The 23,332-nt window shown below is 26.4% G+C and overlaps 2 protein-coding genes across 2 annotated transcripts; one reads left to right on the forward strand and one right to left on the reverse strand.

Annotated features, from left to right (window-relative positions):
• The first annotated feature begins 1,330 nt into the window (after positions 1-1,330).
• LOC111619436 (insulin-induced gene 2 protein-like) lies at positions 1,331-11,837 on the forward strand. Its single transcript, XM_023361141.1, has 6 exons — positions 1,331-1,484; positions 2,126-2,310; positions 7,628-7,752; positions 7,988-8,154; positions 8,236-8,335; positions 11,429-11,837. Exons 2-6 carry the CDS (start codon positions 2,130-2,132, stop codon positions 11,471-11,473), a joined length of 618 nt encoding a protein of 205 aa, XP_023216909.1. The 5' UTR covers positions 1,331-1,484; positions 2,126-2,129; the 3' UTR covers positions 11,474-11,837.
• A 5,666-nt stretch (positions 11,838-17,503) lies between these two features.
• LOC111619437 lies at positions 17,504-20,096 on the reverse strand. The gene is made up of 5 exons (XM_023361142.1): positions 19,802-20,096; positions 19,606-19,711; positions 19,464-19,529; positions 19,300-19,381; positions 17,504-17,873 (listed from the first exon to the last, which is right to left on the reverse strand). Exons 1-5 carry the CDS (start codon positions 20,004-20,006, stop codon positions 17,673-17,675), a joined length of 660 nt encoding a protein of 219 aa, XP_023216910.1. The 5' UTR covers positions 20,007-20,096; the 3' UTR covers positions 17,504-17,672.
• Between the last annotated feature and the right edge of the window lie 3,236 nt (positions 20,097-23,332).

The following is a 23,332-nucleotide window of genomic DNA, read 5'->3' on the forward strand; positions in this document are numbered from 1 at the left end:
TTTATTTTCCCGACTGTTATATATAACAGAGGGAAAGTATCGACTTCCCCAAGATTTTTAATTTTTTTTTTTACTTAGAACACCTTGAAACGTCGAAAAATGAAAAAGATATCAGAGTGTAATTTCTCTGTGTATGGATGTTAGTGTGTATGGGGGACACGATTTTGTTCACCCTGTTTGAAGCTTAAAATAACGCCTATGGTTTTTGTCGAAAATTTCTGAAATTTTGTAGGGAGGTTTGTTTATTAAGAGGGATTGACGCTATTAAATTTTGTTGTTTAAAGGTCCAGAGAATAAGGAGATAAAGGGGGTTGTGTGGGATCAAACTTAATGATTTTACTCGTTATTAGCAAGGTTGAGGCCGAAGTTTTAAACGCGAAAACGTGTACGTCGGACGTTCAGCACCGCTTTCCTGTAAGCCTATAAGTATGACAATGGTGTTTGGATAGTCAGTGGAATCATGCTCGATATTCCAAACATCATTGTCAAACTTCCAGGCTTACAGGAAAGCGGCATTAAATGTCCGACGTCCGCGTTTTCGCATTTAAAACTTTGGCTTCAACCTCGCTATTAGCATTTACAATCTTTCATAAAATCCATCTCTACTCTCAAAGGTTTTGCCATTTTATAATAGTTAAAAATATAACAAAATATAACTCAAGTAGCTTGTGTATCTAAATTTTATTTCCTCCGATGTATTTTTTTGTTTCTATAGCATTATATAACTTTTTCAAAGAGGAGGATCTTGAAATTTCTATCTGGTTTTTTCGAAATGGGACTAAGACCACATCTTACCACTAAGGGGAGGAGTTTAAACTTTAAATAGCCTACATAGAACATATGATTTATGGGCGAACTGATTAATAAAACTTAATGTTGTTATAATTAACTTGAAGCATGTTAATTCCGATAAGAGTAAATGACTGATAGTAATATCTGTGATTATATTAAGCAAATTATATTATATTTTGCCAAACTGAGTACTTAGAAGCCGAAAAATTCACATTTAGTAGCGAACGATATAACACAAATATACAATACTATCTATACAATGACATCGAATATATTCTTAAAACGTGAATCTTCACTTTAAATTAATGTTACTATATCAAGATTTACAAAAATAAAAAAAAAAAATTCTCAATTCGATACAAAACACTCTTTCGGTTTCTGTTTCTTTCATCTATCTCGTGACCTCATTCTTACTCTATGACATCACAATCAGCTGATAACTCTCCAACGATTGGTTCTTTTACAAATCGAAAGATAAAAATAACAATAAACCTCGTGAGATAGCTAACAGCTGATTGGTCCGAACTAGTCAGACCATTTCAAGATGGCGTCATGTCCACCCGGCGTATGTCAAACATTCAACTTCCAACTTTATGACAACAATCGAGTTTTCTAAACTTACATATATACACTTTTAACGATTTTAGCATTTGTTTTTTGTAGTTTTTTTACTGTAATTATTGCTGTGAATTGTAAGTATAGATTGTAATGTGATATATATATATATATATTAGAGCTTAAAGCTATGTCCTAGATCATGTTTTTTTAGTTTGTTAGTCATTTTAACATTAAAAAAGGTTATTCCTATTCTATATAATATGTAAACTATGTGTGTTTTAATATATTACTTTATTAATATTATATGGTCTTATATTAAATGAATGTATTTTGTTTTACCTTCAATTATTTTACCTTGTAATAGAAAAATTATCCAATATAATTATAGATTTTCAATCTGTTTATATTCAGTCAATGCAAACAATAAAATTATTGCATTATTCTCTTTGTTTTTATAGTTTTATAAATATTATATGTTGTAAATAGTTCTGGCTTATATAATTTTTAATAAATTATTATATAAAAATGTTATAGCAATTTATATTAATATGAAATATATGCCAATAATAATTATTGAAATTTCTGAATTTAAACAACTTAATGAAACCCTATAATTATGTTGTTGATTTATATACTTTATTTTTAATTTTATGCCACTAGCTTATATAAATGTCTCAAAATTTTAATTGTTTATTAAAAATTTATCATAATTTATTTTTGGAAAGGATTTTAAAGTATTAGAATTTATAGATTTTTTTTTTTTTTTTTTTTTTAGTGATATGATTACCTTCCAATTGTGTGTAAGGGCGGGATTACTCTTTCTGTTAGGAGCGTCGTTTTCGCTTGTTCTAAATCTATTACAAGTTCAACGACATATTCAGCCGTTAAATGGGAAAAATTTGCTATTTGGCTCCTGGTCGTCGCCGTTATGGGTTCCGGCTAGTTGTGGATTAGCCTCGGGTAAGTTATTATTATTATTTTGTTGGACTAGAACTTTTATATTATCTGATCATATTTACATATGTAGAAATTGGTCTAAGTATAGATTAAAGAATGACCAATAAAACGTTTTTAAAGTAATTAACATAGTATATACAGTGTGTATCAGTGGTGCACTTAGAAGGAGAGGTTTTGGTACCCTCTAAAGAAAAAAAGAAAACAAATACTAGAAAATTTTTCAAAAGTCTTATCTTAATTAAAATTCATTTTTTATTTATATTGTGTCATCTCTTATAATTCTAAACTACTTATGAATTACTGGTTACTTAAGATTGGAATTTTATTGGAATTATTTTTATCCATTCAACTCTGCTCCCCCAAAATTAAATCCTGAGGTATGTAATAGTTTTATGAGATTATGACATGTAGATTAAAAATAATAGTAAATCAAAAAATTATATTTTTTAATTAAAGAAGAGATGGTATGATGCATTTTCAGTGTGTTACCATCATTCTAATGCAATGTTTGAGAAAGAAAGCTCTACTGCCAAGAAATTACACACATGGCAATGTCTCCATGTCTAGTCAAGTAATTGGTAGTGTCTTCATTTTTACTACAGTTGTTAATGATTATTTTAAAAATAATGTATGTTCTCTTAATGCATATAAGCAGAAATATTAGCATCAACACATACAAATAGTTATGCCTCTTGTTTTAAATATGGTATTAAAATAATGGTAGTCTGTGTTTATACCCACTATTTCAAAATTTGTTTTTAACAACTGAAATAGATGTTATTATTTTTAATTTGTTTGTCTTTCAACATTAAAACTTTAATTAAAATACACAAATTATTGTAATAACATCATTTTTCTCTCTTCAATTGCTTTATTTTTCTCCAACTATCATAATTATGATTCTGAACATAAATAAATTTAAGTCTGTTTTATTAGGAGTGAAATAATCACAAATGCAATTATTAAACTATTAAATTAGCAGTTTAATTTATTTCAGAGGAAACAAAATATTTTTTTCTTTCCTTTTTAAAGACTTTAAGGATAAACTATGAAGTTTATATTCAATTTAAAATATGATCATTGTGTGTTTCCCATCCCTCTTAAATTTTGAAGTCTTAAGGAAAAGAGAAACAAAGTTGATAATCTGACAATGTCTCAGTAATAAAACTTTTAATTCAAGTTTATAAATTAGCTAACAAATTTGAAGCATATCATTAAAAGAATTTTCAAAGGGTACAATATCTTTATCAAAGATAATTTGATGATTAAGAAAAGCTTGATATCATGTACCATATTTCCTGTAATAATTGCCAATTTAATGATTTTTTTTTGTTTTTCTATATATTTTTTTTTTTTTTTTGGAAGGGACAATTCCTGGAAAAAAATATTGATATTTTAAGAAGGAAGGAAAGCATGATTTTAAGAGTTATATAAAACTAGTTAAATTGGAATGTCATGACAAATATACAGTAAATAATTTGAATGGAATAATATATGATATTTATTAATGATATCAGGAATTAAATGTCAATGTTAAATGTTAATAATGACATTAACCAATATCCATTTTTTCAACTTTGATACTAGAAAGTTATCAAATCAATAGTCAATTATTTGATGATATTGAACACCACTAATATATTGGTATTTAGGTCGACTGCTGCAGTTACCTCACAAGTTAGATGGACAGTTATTATAAGAATATTTATATATAGACAATTATACAGGAAAAAAAGCTTTACTATTTTTTTGCTAGAATTTTTATAAAATATGCAACAGTTATTTTTGTTGTCATAATATATTCANGTGTTTGGAATGTCGAGCGTGATTCCACCGACTATCCAAACACCATTGTCAAACTTTTAGGCTTACGGGAAAGTGGCGCCGAACGTCACACGTACACGTTTAAAACGTGCGCCTCAACCTCTCTAATATTTTACAGTTTATTTGTTAAGAAGTTATAAGAATAATATAATTGATATTTGTTGTATAAACAACCTCAATATAATCATTTTGAAACTTTTTGTCAAAATAATTACTTTGAATTCTTAAATTTATTAATTGATCAAAATTTTAATATAATTTTGAAATATTCTTATCTTAGTTTTGTTAACTTATTTAAAGATATATCTGTAAGGCTCAAAGACCAAACATGCTCATTGAGTGATAAAATTAACCACATGTTCTAACTTCTCAGATCCAGCTGCAGTGCAAATTTTATGTACTGGCACTTTCAAAACTAAAAACACAATGCGTTTTAGCATATTCAATAAGACCACAAAGTGAAATTTCTGTTGATATTCTTTCAATAATAAACCAAAACATGATCTGGCAATGTGAAAATGCAACAATGCATTATGGACACTTATTAATGCAGCCACGATGCAATGTGATAAAAAAAATGTAACATATTTTTTTCATTATTTATCATAAAATCATCTTATAATTTACATTGAGAATTATATCAAAAATAAACAGTTAGGCTCATTAATTTTTATGTCTAAACCTTAAATTTCTAAGACAGAAACTCCTACTTATTGTTTTTTTTACTAATATTAATTTAAAACTGTTTGGAGTTGGTCTCTTTGTAGGAGTGTCATTATTGAAAACAAATTTGCAATCTAAACCTTAAAAACCTTTAAAATGAAGTCTTTTTATTAACTCATCTAACGTTTTCGGTCAGCTAATTGACCTTTTTCAGAAAATAAATGAAAAATTTTGATTTTTACCTAATGAAAACAATTTTCGTTCAGTAAAAATCAGTATCTTTTGTTACTTTCCTGAAGGAAGTCAATTAACTGACCAAAAACATTAGATGAGTTAATAAAAATACTTCATTTTAAAGGTTTTTAAGGTTTAGTTATTTGTAAGTGCAGTTAGAGAAGAGTATAAATGTGCAATCAATTGATAAAGTGACTTTCAAATACATTTCTTATTTGACTTAAATGTATACTTTTTTTAAGGCATCTAGGATTTTAAGGTGTCATATGTAGTTTTGTTAAGGATTCTAAACAAAACAGTTAGAGGCAAATTGTCTTTTTGATTGTGAATTATAAAATAAAATGAACCATAGAACTGCATTTATTATACAGTTCTATGGTTCTTTTAAATTGTATAATGTTTTGTAACAGGAATTATCATTGAGTATAAAAATTAATAATAAACATTGTTCAGAATTAATCCTTTGGTGGAAGCTATACATAAATAATTTATTAAAAATATCTACGCAAAAATTTGTTACTTATTTCGTACATACAATTTTATCATATTGCATTATGGTTATATTAATAAGCATCCATATGAAAATTTCACAACTTGTGGCATTTTCATGTTGCCAGATTGCATTTTTAGTTGATTATTGAAAGAAAATGACACAAATTTCACTTTGTGGTCTTATTGGGCTGCAATTTGAAAAAAAAAAATGTAGACCCATAAATTCCCACCATTATCCATCTGTCTCTTTCCTTAATTTTGAGAACAGAATTATATAGGTGAAATCAAAAACCAGATATGGAAACCTTAGTGGCAGGATGCCCCAATTAACTATATATGAACTTCCAATGCAAACTGGAAGTCACATTATTTCAATTCAAAAGTTTTCCCTGAAAGCAGTACAACTCTGTTGTTAAAGGAAAAGTATGATGTGCAGGGACAAGACACTACTAATTTGAGGTGGAGAGCATATATTTTAAATGAAATAAATTAAAAATATGGTTAAAAATTGCAGCCCAGCATTGTGATGATGTCACAATAATCACTCGTTGAATATTCCAAAATGTGTTCTGCACATTTTTGAAAGGGCTACAACAAAAATTCATATCGTGGCTGGGTCTGAGAAGTCAGAACACATTTTGGTTGATTTTTTTTCATTCAATGAGCATTTTCAGTCTGAGCCTAACATATCCAAATTTTATTATTTGTTCTTGTGTTGTTTTAGTTTTTCATTTGATGTATAACTATAAATTAATACTAGAATGTAAAATTATTTCAGAAAATTTATAGAAAAATTGGATACAGTATAATATATTTTAAAACATTAATTGTATAATTATTTATTAGATTAAATTCAAAATTTGTGTAAACATGTTATAAAATGGCATTTCAGTAATATCACTGTATTTACTTAATTGTGTAATAAATTGGCCTTATTTTATACTTTGTTTTTATTATAAGAACAAACAACTGATATCAAATTTTTTTTTTCTTTCAAAACAAAATTTTCAGAACAAAAATAAATTTAATCAGGCATTATTAGAAGACAATGTTTAATTCTAATTTTTATTTTATGAATTTATGAATATTCATAATCTATTGCAAATGTTTGAAAATTGATTATATCTGGAACATTTAATTACATTTAGATCACAAACAATGATAATATTAGTAACATAATGAACTTTTGTAATTAGTGACAGTTGTTAGTTGTTCATAAGCTACAGAGTAATTGACATATGTCTTTGATTATTATAATGTGCTTATATAAAAAGCACATTATAAAAATCATGGTAATAATTTATTTTATATTGTGGTATATTTAAAATTTATTAGCTGCAAAAAAATTAGCATTGAAATTAAGCAAAAACCGGTAAACAAACAGCTTTTTATACTTAATGAACTATCAAACACCTATTGTTGTTGAGAAACATTTTATTAAACAAACACAAATGTTTTTACCCTAATGTAATATGTCATCTTCAGGTGTAACTGAATTTGAATGTCTTTTCAAAATGGAACATTTTAATGAAGGAACGTTCAAACTATCATATTTAAATACTGTATAAATCAGATAAATTAGCATTGTTCAAAGTATTTTGTGTGTGTATTTAAAACATAAAATAATATAATAAAATAAAAGGCATTAAAATATGTGGTCAAGTGCAGACTAAGAATTCTTATATATTAATTTTTTTATGCATAATTTATATGCATTAGGTAGTCCATCTGCATTCCTGGCACATATGCAATCTCTTTTAATTTACATTTATAAATTTTAATTTTTTTTGGCTCTGCTAACGAAGGTGAACTCATAGTTCTGAGGAGACTCACTTCATTCCATTTAACTATAGAGTCCTATACTTGTGCCATATTGGACAAAAATGCTTTGCAGTGTTCCTATTTTGTCCAGTATTGCAACAAGTACAGAACTCCATAGTTAATATGATGAATAAAATTATATTTTTTTAGAACTGATTTATTTTAAATATTGAAATCATTACTCTTGAAAAATTGATTTATTCTAAATCAGTTTTCAAGAGTAATGATTTTAACTCATAAAATATATTAATTAATATATATTTTTAATAATTTTATATTATTACAGCTGTAGTTGGGCTTATGTACCCATGGCTAGATCGAAAGTTGGGTGAAGGAAAAGTATGTACTCAAGAATGGTCTGCAATTATGCGATGTGTTGCACTTTTTGTGGGTATTAACCATGCTAGTGCTGTATCCTTTTCTCTTTGTTCAGAAAGTTTTAATTTATATGATCTATTTCTTGCAAACCAAAAGTGGAAAAAGAATTTTCACAAAATATTAAAATTTTTAATTGAAATATAAGAAATACAATATATGAAATAAAATGTTAAGATATGTATAGATCTTAAATAAAAACAATAAAAATAAATAATATAAAACTACATAAATATAGCTGAATTATACAATTTCTTAACAGAAAATTCAGAAAATTAATTTTTCAAGCCATCTTCAATTAAGTGTATCTTTAGCAGTTTTATCAATTGCACTTTGGTGGTGGTTTGATCGCACTAGAAGTGGTTTTGGCATGGGTGTAACAATAGCTGTAATTGCTACTTTTATAACTCATTTACTTGTTCATCATGGAGTCTGCAAGTAATTATTTTTATTAAAAAATAAATTTCACAGCAAATTATGAATTTATGTAATACTTATATATTTTTTTTAATTTAATAGATATACTGAAAGAGATTTTCTATATGTAAAATCCTGGTTACCTTGCATTGTTTTTTCTGGTGGTGTAACAATTGGAAGTATTGGTCGCCAATTAGCAGTGGTAAGAATAAGAACTCAGTTTTAATAGTATGCATTAAATCATTTTTATTGGAATATAGTTATTAAATCTGAAATACTTTAGACATCATAAAGAATGATGAGTATCAGGGCTGTGCTGTGCTATGATGCAGAGATGCGGCTTCATCAGGCGGCACCGTGAGGGGGTGACATAAAAAACATTTAAGGGGTAGAATTTCAAGGACTTGAATCATACTTAGAAAATCTACCACATGGCCCTGGTAAGATACACCAAATAATAACAATTATAGCCTATATAAGACTAATAATTTATATAAGGGGCGGCAAAAAAACATATAAGAGGCGGCATTTCGAAGACTTGCATCATACTTAGAAAATCTACTGCACGGCCCTGATGAGTATAGTAACAAAACATTATTTTTGGGACAAGACTATGTCTTGGAGATTCACTACTAAATGGGATTACTTTGACACTCACAGTGGATCTTATTCTTATTCTCCAATCTTCTTTGGTATTGCTGGTTTTGAGTGTGATTGTTCAAACTTTGTCAACCATGACACAAGGTCGTCCATGATGCATTTTCGGCAAAGTTAACCTATCCAATGTCAATTCCTCTTTGTTGCATGTCACCCTGGGTTGAATTTTTGTCAATGGCTAATGAAAATTTCCCATTTTTGAAAAAATAATCATGGCCCTTGTATCCAAAAACCCCAAATCCAACCAATCCAAATTAAATAGAATATCTATAAGTTTAACTAAATTGACTAAATAATTAAATTTTATTACTAATATAAAAGCTGTCATTTATATGTGAATTCCTTATAACTCTTGCAATCTCTGTTTAATTAAGATGAAATTTTGATTATATTCATTTTACGTTCTGATGGAATTATAGGCTACTTATTTTGCGGAAATATTAGCTATAGAATAAATGTTTTATCGATTTGAAATTGGTGATTGGATTTACGTTGCAGTGTTGTCAGTGACCACATGATGTTCATGCGTGATGAGGAAATTTCCCTTAAGTTGCATTTTTAAATATTTTGGCAAATGGCATATTTTAAATCTACTTCATTAAATTTAAACTTTGAAAAATGATAGCCTTATCGTGTCACTTCTATAACAAATTTTTAAAAAATTATTCTATAGTGACCGTGTGACATTCTATTGTTCAATCAGAAGTAATGGTCTAACGAGCCTGTTATTTAGAAAGCATTATTGCTAACATACAGTACATACAATTATCTTTGTTTTATCAAAGGAAATTTTTAAAGACAATAGAGTGTTTACTCAGAATGTAGTGTATAAAGAAAGACTTTTATATTATTTTAATAATTTAAAGGACTAAATCTGTTTGTGTGTGTAGGTGAATTCTCTATAACTCCTACCTTTTTTGGTCCACTTCAGGTAAAATTTTTTGTTGCTCTTTATGATACAATAGATAGAACAAACTACTTAATTTGTAGAAATATTGAACTGAAAACAACTCTTGAATTTATTGAAATTTACTCTTCTCAATTCTTCAATCTCTACTTTCTCATAAAAAGTATTCCGTCATGCTTGATGAGAAAATTTCATTTATAATATAAAATTATAAATGAGGTGACCATTATAAAAAGCATTTGTCTTTATGCAGTTTACAGCATTTAAGACATGAAAAGTGAAGTGAAAACAATGTAAGGCTTAATGCCAAGCTATTGCAAGAAATAGGACACAAGTCAGCTTATAAGCAATGTGAAATGTATAGAATGTAAGCAAAAAGTTAAACAAATAAAATTTCTAGAACTGTTTATTAAATAATCAGGGGGAAAAAAAATGTGAGAGAAATACCACAAACACTTGACATATGTCAATCATAATCTAGCATGCCACTCTTGATTGGTGACAATCTGCCATCATTTTGGCTCCGAGCCATTATATTCATTTTTAACTAAGCTGATCTCTGATAAATGGAATTCTGCTTTTTATATTTAAAAGTTTTTAAAATTATTGATTAGATCTTTAATTTTCAAATTTGATTCAATAAAAATTTAAAATATAATTAGATCTCTATTGNTCTAACGAGCCTGTTATTTAGAAAGCATTATTGCTAACATACAGTACATACAATTATCTTTGTTTTATCAAAGGAAATTTTTAAAGACAATAGAGTGTTTACTCAGAATGTAGTGTATAAAGAAAGACTTTTATATTATTTTAATAATTTAAAGGACTAAATCTGTTTGTGTGTGTAGGTGAATTCTCTATAACTCCTACCTTTTTTGGTCCACTTCAGGTAAAATTTTTTGTTGCTCTTTATGATACAATAGATAGAACAAACTACTTAATTTGTAGAAATATTGAACTGAAAACAACTCTTGAATTTATTGAAATTTACTCTTCTCAATTCTTCAATCTCTACTTTCTCATAAAAAGTATTCCGTCATGCTTGATGAGAAAATTTCATTTATAATATAAAATTATAAATGAGGTGACCATTATAAAAAGCATTTGTCTTTATGCAGTTTACAGCATTTAAGACATGAAAAGTGAAGTGAAAACAATGTAAGGCTTAATGCCAAGCTATTGCAAGAAATAGGACACAAGTCAGCTTATAAGCAATGTGAAATGTATAGAATGTAAGCAAAAAGTTAAACAAATAAAATTTCTAGAACTGTTTATTAAATAATCAGGGGGAAAAAAAATGTGAGAGAAATACCACAAACACTTGACATATGTCAATCATAATCTAGCATGCCACTCTTGATTGGTGACAATCTGCCATCATTTTGGCTCCGAGCCATTATATTCATTTTTAACTAAGCTGATCTCTGATAAATGGAATTCTGCTTTTTATATTTAAAAGTTTTTAAAATTATTGATTAGATCTTTAATTTTCAAATTTGATTCAATAAAAATTTAAAATATAATTAGATCTCTATTGAATCAAAATTTTAATTGTTTTATCAATTCTTTTTTACATTCATATTAGAATATCAAAACTTAATGACAGGTTCTGGTTTTTTATTTCTGATACCTTTCATATTTTTTAATCCTTCATATTTACAGAATTTATTTTAAGTGTTTGTGATCACTTTACATTATATTTTAATGAAGTTTTTATTTCTTTTGCAGAATGATGATGAAGAAGAAGGAGAAAATAAAAGACATCAAGAATAATTTATTTTTTGTCGAAAGAGTCAATTTTTTTATATTTAAATATTTTATAATAGTGTATTACTAGAGTATTTATCATAAAAATTGTATTAATAGTCATTTTTTGCTATGTCGGAGATTAAATTATTTGTCATTTTAATTATAATGATTTTGATAAATGCTAACTTTATTTTAATTTTACAATTATCCAAATTTTCTATAATCAGAATAATCTATGAATTTAAAAAACTACCAGATAATATTTTAGTGATTCACATGATCTTTTGTAGTGTATTAATAATTATTGTTTAGTTTTACATTTTATTTCAATCAGTACATATGCAAATTTAAAGCATTGCATATACATAAAAAAATTATTTCAGCATTTAATTAATAAATCATGAAGAGGATGATACATTATTATTAATGTTAAGTACTTATTATTTAAAAATGCAAAATATATAAACTGAAGTTTTCATCATTTTAAAAATTCATACTATAAAAAATAATTTAATTTTTCAAAACTATTTTATTGTTTAAATACTTTTTAGCAGGTTAAACATTTGTGAAATAATACAATTAAATATTTTTGATTGAACTATATTAAAATAGATAATTAAAATTTTTCTTAACATATCAGGAAAATCCAAAATTCTCCTCATATGTTAAGAAAAATTTTAATTATCTATTTTTGAAAATTAAATTGATTTTCTGTTTTTAATGTTTTTCAGTATTCTGTATTCTTTGATAACATCACACTTTCCTTTTATTTTTCTTTGTCAAATTTTTATTTTTATCTTTTTACTTTAACTTGTATTTTTTAAGTTAAACATTACTTGCATATGTATGTCATTCAGGACTCTGTAAAAATACAGCTAAGAAACTGCTACTGTGTAGACATAAATATTACTTAAACTGTGGAACATAAGACAACTTTGTCCAAACCCCATGCATTAACAGAACATATGCATTTTGCCAAATCTTTGAAACATATACATTCTATAAGTCAATTGTGACAATATGCCGTGTGTGTGTATGTGTATATATATATATAGTATTGAATGACAATGATTTTACATGTATATACACAAAACATTATATATGGTTATTGACATTTGTACTGTAATACAGGGTGTTCCACTCAAAAGTACCCAATTTGATATGGCTATAAAAATTAACAGTTAAAGATAAAACTTTACCAAAGAGTTTATATCAGAGAAAAACTCATCAAATTTCATTGAAGAAATAACCACATCTCACTGTGTGCTCCAGCAGTCACAGTGACTGCAGGAGCACACAGTGACAACATCAAAGTGGTAGACAATTTTCTGCTAAGTATACTGCAGTGTGTCATGTCTGTGGCAATGGCTCCTATGATGCACTCCCAAAGATCCTGGAATTCTCTGATTGACATTTCAGAAACTATCTTTCATCTAACCCCACGTAAAGAAATTTAATGGGTCAGATCAGGAGATCTTGGCAGCCAGACTATTGGGCATACCAGACCCACAACATGCACTTTCTCCATGACTGGACAATAATTTTATGCTCACAATTCAACCTGTGCACCATCTTTCAGTACAAAAAAAAAATCTTTATAAAACTGAGTTTTCTCACCAGATACCATTTGTTGCTTTTATGTCTTAACCATTCATTTTTATGGCAAATTAAAATTGGGTACTTTTGAGTAGAACACCCAGTATTATTCTCAAACAAAATATAACATTTTAATAGCAACTTAGGACTTCTGATATTAATTTTTTTATATATTACCTTTTGATTTTTGATAGGTAATAATGTAACTGAAAAATTTATATTTGTATATAAATCTAGTCTATTAAAACAATTGAATTTTGTCATTAATAATTTGTTCTAACAATTTAAGTTTTACAGTAGAGCATCGATTATCTGAATACCAATCAACCGAAAGTGTTCCAGTCAGCAAATTCAAATTTCTCCTAGGGCTGTGGCATTGCAGTACTCTTCCCCTCCCTGCCAAACTGAACTGTAGGCCTAGTTTAATGTATTACATTATGTAAAATATGTATTTGTAAGACATGATACAAATTATATACAGTACAGTTTTGTTTAATATATTTTTTTTTGTAAATGATCAGTTATCCGAACAACCCCAGTCCCAAATTGTTTCAGATAATCGATGCTCTACTGTAGTTAATTTTGTATATATATACAAATAAATGGATATACAATAATGTCCTAGAGATTTAATTGAAATTTGTTAAAATTTATTCTAATTTTTATTTAGTGCATATCATTTGTATTGTTTATTACAAGTATGTATTTAAACACTGAAATTTTGAAACTGCCATTTAACAATGCCACAGTTAAATCATTTCATAATAATAATAATAATAATAATAATTTGATTTATAATCAGCTATATTATATGTTATAGTTTCAAACTTTAATATCTGTAACTAGTTTTAATTTTGGTGTACATTGTCATTCCCAAACAATGATCCCACACAAATCAAGTTATGTAGTGCTTCTTTCATAATGTATTACATTTTTATATTGCTTTCCATAAATTATTTTATTCAAAAAATATGAATCTCTCTATTTAAAATAAACTGATAGAGATTACTTATTAAGAGAGTATTTTAATCTTTAAGATATTTATTTATATAAATAAATAAAATATTATTTTATTAACAGAAAATTATTATTTTGAAACTATTTGATATTGTGTAATGAAATTTTATTTTTTTCTATCAAACATATGCTTTTTCAGTATAAATTAAATGCCAAACATTTTCACAATAAAATGAATCCATATTCAAGAACAATCTTGTTTTCAGTTTTTCAGAAGCTTAAAATTTTAACTATTCCATGATTATAAAAATATATATATATATATATATTATATAAAACAACATAACAGATTAAAGATAAACACAGCCATTTTAAATTCTAATATGCTAAAATATTTTAAACTGTTTATTTTGTTATAAACATATAATAAAAATATGAATTGCCAACATAGTAATGGAACTTTGTAAAACTTCTGTTTTAAAGTTTGTCTTTATAAATTATTGTGGATTCATTTTAATTCCTATAGAATATTTATTTTAACTTGAAACATTTTAAACAGTTTGGTTTTGTTTTAGAATTTAAATTAAACCTTTTGTTTGATGTTTAGGCTTTTGAAAAAATTAAAAAATTAGAAAGTTGCATAACTTTCTAATTTTTAAAACTAGTTAAATTAACTGAGTAATTTTGTGCAGCTCAGTAAAAGATAATATTTAGAATGACTTAAGAATAAAAATATTGTTGAATAGTAAACTAATGAAACTGTCATACTAGAATTTATAAGAAAAAAATTAGAATTTTAAATGCATCTATGTGAACTTAGAATTAGGGCAGTTTTAATGTGGATTGCTAAGTTGGTTATATCTGCAATCTGTAGAATAATTAATGTTGTGGAGATTATGACCATTTCTATATTTCAGAATAATTCTATTTCAACAGAAGCAGTTCTGTTAAAAAGATATAAATAATGTGCACATTTCATCATAACAATGAGGAATTTATTTGCAAAATTGGTTGATAGATTTGAAGTTTTTATAGACTATAGCTAATTAATGTAAGCATAGTTAACATTCAGTAGCATTTAAGATTACTGTTTGAATTTAGTAAAATAATAATCTAGGAAACTTTAAACTGGTAAATGTAACTTTCTGATTTTATCATTTGAGATTTTCACCTTTGAGATTAAGTTTTATTATATTTTTTGATTTTACGCTGTTCATAGCAAGACAATTGAATATAATCTTAATATGTATAATTTCTCTATCAGGTTAATTATTACAGAAAAATATACGGGTATTTTTCATATTTTATGGGGAAAAAATTGATTTATGTATAATATGATATCATATACATATATCTTTCCAGATTATACTAAAATAAAGGTTTCTTTTTTGTGTTAAAAATCATTTGGATGTTATATTTGTATATAAAATTAATTAAAATTTATTGTATAATGTAAGTAATAATTATGTAAGAAAATAATTTTTAATATTTGTTACATCCTATCTGATTTTTGAATGGAAATTTTATTCTTAATGTGACAATGTATTTTGTTTCATTTGTATACAGTATGTTTAAGAAAATTTTGTTTATAATAATTATACAATACTAGTCATTTCATCTTTTAAATTTGGGTGCATGTAGTATTTTTATAAGTTAAAATAATACCACCAGTATAAGTTGCAATTAAAAAGTCATGTCTTAATATTTCTGTAGTTTTTCTTATTTATGAACAAAACTGTAATTTAATAAGGGGTAAAATTTTTCGTGATTTTAATCATATTAAACTATTTAAGATGCTTATTAATTAATGAACCAATTACATTAGAATATAATACCTGTAATTAATTTAATACCCTACTTATGTATGTATTCTGTTTGATTATTATAATTCTTTTGTTTATTTAGCTGTATGCAGAAGACAATTTCTGTGAGATCTGATTAATTCACACAATGATCTGTTTTGTTGTACTTTATCACTTAGCTATTTTATCATAGGATATGATTTTCATTATTATTTCACTATGATATCAATTATTTGTATTATTATAATCAGTATTTTGAATCCGATAATTACTTTTTGTATTTATACAAGCTATGTTAACCAAAATTGTTAAAAACCTATTTCCTTTCTTACAGAGCAATGTATAATACAAACACAATGTGAAGGTGATTTAAATTATGAAGGTTTTATAAATTGCAAGAATAAAGTAGAAATTTGTGTAGCTTTTGTACAAATAGAGATTGTAAAACTGTGTATATATATAAACAGGACATTGTATAATGAAATTGTATTTATAGACAAGTTAGATGTTAAGGTCATTTAATGAGAGATTGAACTATCTTTTTTATATCCACTGATATCATTTTTGTGATATGATATTCACATGTTTATTTAATTTTAATTATATTTTATAACCCACTGTTTATGGTGCTATCTTTTACATTAATTGTAAATTGATATTTTCTTATGTAATATTTGCTCCCTTTCACTGAAATGTAATTTTTAACTGTTTTCAAATAAAACGTTCATTAATTGTTTTTAAATTCATTCATTGTGGTGTAAATTTCAATACAGTAATACCCCCGAACTTACGCGATAGGTGGGACCGAGCAATAACCGCGTAAGTCGAATTCGCGTAAGTCTGGTATAATTTCGCAATTTGTGTAAAATCCAAGTCGGATGTATGTAAGCTAATAAATGTTCTCGTTAATCTTATCTCGTCTTTTGATTTGTTCACGGTTACAAGAAATCACCACATAGTCTCTCAAGTCTCTGTAGATATAACAAACACTGAAATAAATAACACAAAATAAATTGTAGCTATGAGTCGATTCTGTGTGGCACGTCCGAACATGTAAGCTGTGGGGGAAGTGAGTAATCAAGAGTTGCGTGGCACTCAAACAAAAGACGAATCGATGAGATTTGAAAATCGCGTAACTCCGGGTTTGCATAAGTCAAGGTATTACTGTATTTAAAAAACGTTTAGTTCATATTACATAATCTAAATTTGATTTGTTATTTTTTTCCCCTCTATTTATTGTTTAAAATGTTAATTTTTGAATTTTTAAAAAATTATTATTAGTGAAGCCAATTTAAAAATGTTTTGTACAAAAATAAAAACTCAAATTATATTGTACAATGTCTGTAGAGAGATTTACAAAAAAAATTTGGATTTAATTTATTGCTCTCAATTAAAAGAAATGAAATTTTACTTCTATAATTTGGAATAGGCCAATTTTTCCTGTTTGGCATAAATTTTTTTTTAATGTTGCAATTATTTTTATTGCTTTGAATGCAATAGTTTACTTTGAATTTCAGATTTTATTTACACACACACACACAATCAGAAATTCAAAACTATTTCTATATTAATCAGTTAAAGTAATATCGTATATACAATACAATACTTTTATACTGTGTTCTATTTAATAAATGAAGTCAAATTATATAATGTTATGCCTTAATAAAAACATGTTTAAAATTTCATAATTATTCATAAAAATTGTAAAATTTATTTCAAAAGTTCAGAAGTTTTATACTGAAAACAATTATAAACTGTTTTATCACAACTCAGCATTTGAATTTAAATAACTTGGAATGTTCTAATATAGTTAGAACTTATTATATAAAAATTTGTACAAATTCTCTACGGATGGAACAAAATTATTCTCAAAGTTCTGTTGTCATAATTGTTCTACAGTTCAAATTAGTAGATCTCAGAGATTTTCCTTCATCTATAACATGCCAGGGAGATAATTGGGAATTCATACTACTGCAGGTTGGTCTGTTCAGGGCTTGCACTGAAATTGTTTGGGAACTAACTGAAGAAACAGCACGAGTCACTGGATTCACACCCGCAAATGACGTTTCCTGTATAAAATACACATTCAGTATCAATTAACATAATTTATTTAGTTAAAACTTTACAGAGAATTGCAAAAGACAAATATTTAGAAATTAACATATGAAAGAGAGATTAAATAAGTTACTGAATAGTTAAATTACTTGTATTTAAATATATGACTTTTACTTCCCAGCATGGAAATTAAAGGAGATTCTTATGCTTTATTGTTTTGACATTTTTATGGATAGGGTTAAATTCCCATGGCTGACTTCTGTATAACCATAGGTTCATTCAATTGTAAAATGATGTATTGTACTTATCTAATATATGCAATTAAATATGAATTCAGATTGAATGGTAATTAATACATACTAAAAAATATGTAAAATACAGTAACGTATATTTTATTAAATTGATTAAGTATGCTTTATTGGAGTGAATTTAAACATTAAAATCTAAGTGCTTTTGATTTTTGTTTTCTCATCTTGTGGTTGTGAATTAATCTCAGAATTAAAGAACTTTTGAAATATTTTTTTAGAAAGTGTAACATTTTTAATTTTGACAGAATTTTCACCTATAAAGATTAGCAATGTTCTAAAGTGCTTGGATTATAAATATTAATGAGAAAAATGGAGTAAGTTGTTGAGTTTTATATTAGTCTTTGAATATTTCTTAATGCTGAATAATTATTAAAGTGTATATTTTGTTAAAAACTTTAAATGTCAAAGATGACAGTTTTTTGAAATTATAATGAAAAAAATGCCATATTATTGAATACTTTGTACAATACATTTGTTATTAGCATTTTTACATATATTTTAAAGCAAACATAAATAAATTGTGCAAATTTAATTAATGTAATAGTAAACAAATTTGAATATATAAGGAAGATAATGATTTGGAACATATAAATATAAACTTTTACTATCATTAACAGATAATATATTGGTTGGATTGGTTAATCTTATTACCCTAATGATTAAAAAAATGATCAATTAAAATCATTTGAAAATTCATAGTGAAAAGTTTTATTTATTCCCCAAGTGTAGTATTGACAGAAAATTATTCTGGTATTTTTTTATTAATTAAAATTTAGCTTTTGTCAGTTTGCATCATTCAGATCTGATATATGATTATTTATATCATTTATACACACTAAGTTTAATTTTAGAACAATAATTTGCATGCAAAAATCAAACGTGCACCATCATAAAAGGCAACTCAATTTTTAAAATTCTATGAAAATTTATGGTGATATTTTTTGTCTCTGTAGTTATTAAAACAATAAGTAAATTAAAGCTAAACATTGTGAACTTAAAGGGCAATGATTTTGATACAGTTTGAGAAAGAATCTGTGAAATATTCTTTATTACAGAATGGATTTCATTTATACCCTTATTATTTTGGAAATAAATTTTTATAATCACTTTCTGATATTTATAGATATCTTACCACAGAATAAAATTGATTGTCAGACATAGATGAAAGAGACTGAGTATCATTTGTGAATCCTCTTGCTTTTATGCAAGTATCACTGGAAAAAGTTGAGAAAAAAATTTATGATTTATACTGAAAATAATTTTATTTATGTTTATGATAAACTCATCAAAACCTACCATGTTACAGCATCTCTGTCTGAAGTCAATAAAGATTTATTTGGCACATCAGAAATGAATGAATCCCTAAATTAAATTATCCATATTAATTTAATAATAAATACAGTATATGGACGGGTAAAATATCATATTGTGATCATACCTGCTTTGAATACAGCATAATTTCATTTTTTTAGATCCCATATTTATTTCATCAATTATTTGTTTTGGAGGATTTTCGGAAGAAACTAATGGAAGAACTTTGTCACCTTTAATGTAAACAGTTTTGTTTAATTTTAATTTTGAAACGGTAATAAAATAATTTTACGTAAAATATTCCAACCAAAATTTAAACTTACAATTGACTGTATTTTTTTTCAATTCTTCTTCAATTTTAGCTTTTAAAATATTGCACTTCATTTGTTCCGGTGGTATCAATCTATTTCCTACACAGTTCATCTTCATTTGATTATTCTGAATAGCATTTATATCTTTAGAACTAGTTCCACTTCCTGAAATCTTTTGTAATTGTTTAGAAGAAGCTTGACAAGAATCTAGACTCATTAATTTACTCGCTAGTAATTCAGACTCTATGGAAAATATAAAATAATCATATACGATGATTCAAAAATATGATTAGATTGTACAGTCGACCCTCCCTATAACACTGTCGATAATTCCGTTTTATATGAATTCCATGTTGTACGAGTCACTTAGATTTTACAAATACATGTGCTGGGCTGTGAACGGCTCACGTATTTGTAAAATCTAAGTGACTCGTACAACATGGAATTCATATAAAACGGAATTATCAACAGTGTTATAGGGGGGNTAAATTTTATTACTAATATAAAAGCTGTCATTTATATGTGAATTCCTTATAACTCTTGCAATCTCTGTTTAATTAAGATGAAATTTTGATTATATTCATTTTACGTTCTGATGGAATTATAGGCTACTTATTTTGCGGAAATATTAGCTATAGAATAAATGTTTTATCGATTTGAAATTGGTGATTGGATTTACGTTGCAGTGTTGTCAGTGACCACATGATGTTCATGCGTGATGAGGAAATTTCCCTTAAGTTGCATTTTTAAATATTTTGGCAAATGGCATATTTTAAATCTACTTCATTAAATGTAAACTTTGAAAAATGATAGCCTTATCATGTCACTTCTATAACAAATTTTTAAAAAATTATTCCATAGTGACCGTGTGACATTCTATTGTTCAATCAGAAGTAATGGTCTAACGAGCCTGTTATTTAGAAAGCATTATTGCTAACATACAGTACATACAATTATCTTTGTTTTATCAAAGGAAATTTTTAAAGACAATAGAGTGTTTACTCAGAATGTAGTGTATAAAGAAAGACTTTTATATTATTTTAATAATTTAAAGGACTAAATCTGTTTGTGTGTGTAGGTGAATTCTCTATAACTCCTACCTTTTTTGGTCCACTTCAGGTAAAATTTTTTGTTGCTCTTTATGATACAATAGATAGAACAAACTACTTAATTTGTAGAAATATTGAACTGAAAACAACTCTTGAATTTATTGAAATTTACTCTTCTCAATTCTTCAATCTCTACTTTCTCATAAAAAGTATTCCGTCATGCTTGATGAGAAAATTTCATTTATAATATAAAATTATAAATGAGGTGACCATTATAAAAAGCATTTGTCTTTATGCAGTTTACAGCATTTAAGACATGAAAAGTGAAGTGAAAACAATGTAAGGCTTAATGCCAAGCTATTGCAAGAAATAGGACACAAGTCAGCTTATAAGCAATGTGAAATGTATAGAATGTAAGCAAAAAGTTAAACAAATAAAATTTCTAGAACTGTTTATTAAATAATCAGGGGGAAAAAAAATGTGAGAGAAATACCACAAACACTTGACATATGTCAATCATAATCTAGCATGCCACTCTTGATTGGTGACAATCTGCCATCATTTTGGCTCCGAGCCATTATATTCATTTTTAACTAAGCTGATCTCTGATAAATGGAATTCTGCTTTTTATATTTAAAAGTTTTTAAAATTATACTATTTTAAATATTAAATTTATCTACATTGTTTCTTATAAGAAAAATAGAATTGATATGTTTATATGCATGAGTAAGAAAGCCATTTAATATTAAACAGTTAAGGCTTTGTTCGTTATTATAAACTGCTTTTAAAGAAAATAGTTATCGGCTTATCTCCAATCGATACGACTTTGTTTAAAACTGTTTTTATTGTTAATTTACGCTCCATTATTCTTGGTTAACACATGTTTACCATTTTTGTACTTAACTAAAGATAGTGTTCTCATTATACATGTCAATTATTTCGTGTAATCTACACGTCTATTAAATACACATCAATCAATTGGTAAACTCATCCTTGAACCATACACGTGTTAGTAATTATTGAAATCTCAAACCTCCTGTGAAGCTTCCCTCACTACTAATGAAGTGGAACAAACTAACAGTTTGTCTATTTCAATAACTAAAACAGGATATTTGATACTCACCAAAACTGTGTGCATATCCACTCCATACATCTCTAACCATTTGGCTTTTTGAAGATAGTTTAATTCAGCTTGTGCTGGTGTTTGGCCCCTGCAAAATAATATTTAAAAAAAATAGTTTCAAATATAACAAAAACTTTAATTAATCAATCAATTCGTTTAAACGTACTATAGTGAAAAGTTTTATTTATTCCCCAAGTGTAGTATTGACAGAAAATTATTCTGGTATTTTTTTATTAATTAAAATTTAGCTTTTGTCAGTTTGCATCATTCAGATCTGATATATGATTATTTATATCATTTATACACACTAAGTTTAATTTTAGAACAATAATTTGCATGCAAAAATCAAACGTGCACCATCATAAAAGGCAACTCAATTTTTAAAATTCTATGAAAATTTATGGTGATATTTTTTGTCTCTGTAGTTATTAAAACAATAAGTAAATTAAAGCTAAACATTGTGAACTTAAAGGGCAATGATTTTGATACAGTTTGAGAAAGAATCTGTGAAATATTCTTTATTACAGAATGGATTTCATTTATACCCTTATTATTTTGGAAATAAATTTTTATAATCACTTTCTNAAAAAAAAAAAAAAAATCAGTAAATCGAACAGTGTAATATTATCAATACTAAAATATATTAATAATGTAAAATAACGACACGTGGAGGAGTTTTCTGGTTATTTTTTCATACGAAACCCAAATTCTACTTTTGTTATCTTTAAAAACCAATTCTTATCTTTGTGTAGGACGTTCTATAACGTCCTACACAAAGATAAGAATTGGTTTTTATAATGTAAAGAACGATAGAATTCATGCTGTTCTTTTATGATTAGCTAGCTCTACATGGTTCCAGTTTGGTATAGACAGTATTCCTGTACAGTCATTTCGCAAGGAATGAAAGTAGTAGCTCTTGTAGCTTTATATAATATATCAACACAGCTGGAGAGCATTGATTATCCATTGTACGTGTGTGACAATATCAGTCTTACATAACTTCTAACATAAAAGTGAACTTTTAACAATAATAATCGATTAAATTTACGTAAGTTTGTAATCTTTATTATTATCAATTAAGCTTATAAAAGAATAATAATTAAAAAAAAAAAAAAAATAGAGTTTCTTTTTTACCTTTAACTTGTTTCCTGATAGGTTTTGTTGGATCGAGCCAATGCTGTAATGATAATGGTGAAAATAAACATTACAATTGACGTATGGCAGTATAAAAAATGTGAAAATAAGTAATATTCAGTTTTTAAACTTAGGTCTAATTATATTTATCAAGAAACATGTATAAAAATTATTTTCTATGTTAGCACGCAATAGTAATGTTACGGATGGTTAGTAGATGTGTTTAGATATTTTTCG

Source organism: Centruroides sculpturatus, unplaced genomic scaffold (assembly GCF_000671375.1).
Source record: "Centruroides sculpturatus isolate CEXI.00-Female unplaced genomic scaffold, Cexi_2.0 scaffold107, whole genome shotgun sequence".
NCBI lineage: Eukaryota > Metazoa > Arthropoda > Arachnida > Scorpiones > Buthidae > Centruroides > Centruroides sculpturatus.

Bases quoted from the DNA above. Each gene is read 5' to 3' on its own strand.
- LOC111619436 (XM_023361141.1), top strand. From the start codon at position 2,130: ATGATTACCTTCCAATTGTGTGTAAGGGCGGGATTACTCTTTCTGTTA. The intron at 2,311-7,627 runs GTAAGTTATTAT...ATATTATTACAG, and splicing joins TAGTTGTGGATTAGCCTCGG to CTGTAGTTGGGCTTATGTAC. The intron at 7,753-7,987 runs GTATCCTTTTCT...CAGAAAATTCAG, and splicing joins GTATTAACCATGCTAGTGCT to AAAATTAATTTTTCAAGCCA.
- LOC111619437 (XM_023361142.1), bottom strand. From the start codon at position 20,006: ATGAGTCTAGATTCTTGTCAAGCTTCTTCTAAACAATTACAAAAGATT. The intron at 19,712-19,801 runs GTAAGTTTAAAT...TTTACATTAAAG, and splicing joins GAAAAAAAATACAGTCAATT to GTGACAAAGTTCTTCCATTA. The intron at 19,530-19,605 runs GTATGATCACAA...AATTTAATTTAG, and splicing joins TTATGCTGTATTCAAAGCAG to GGATTCATTCATTTCTGATG.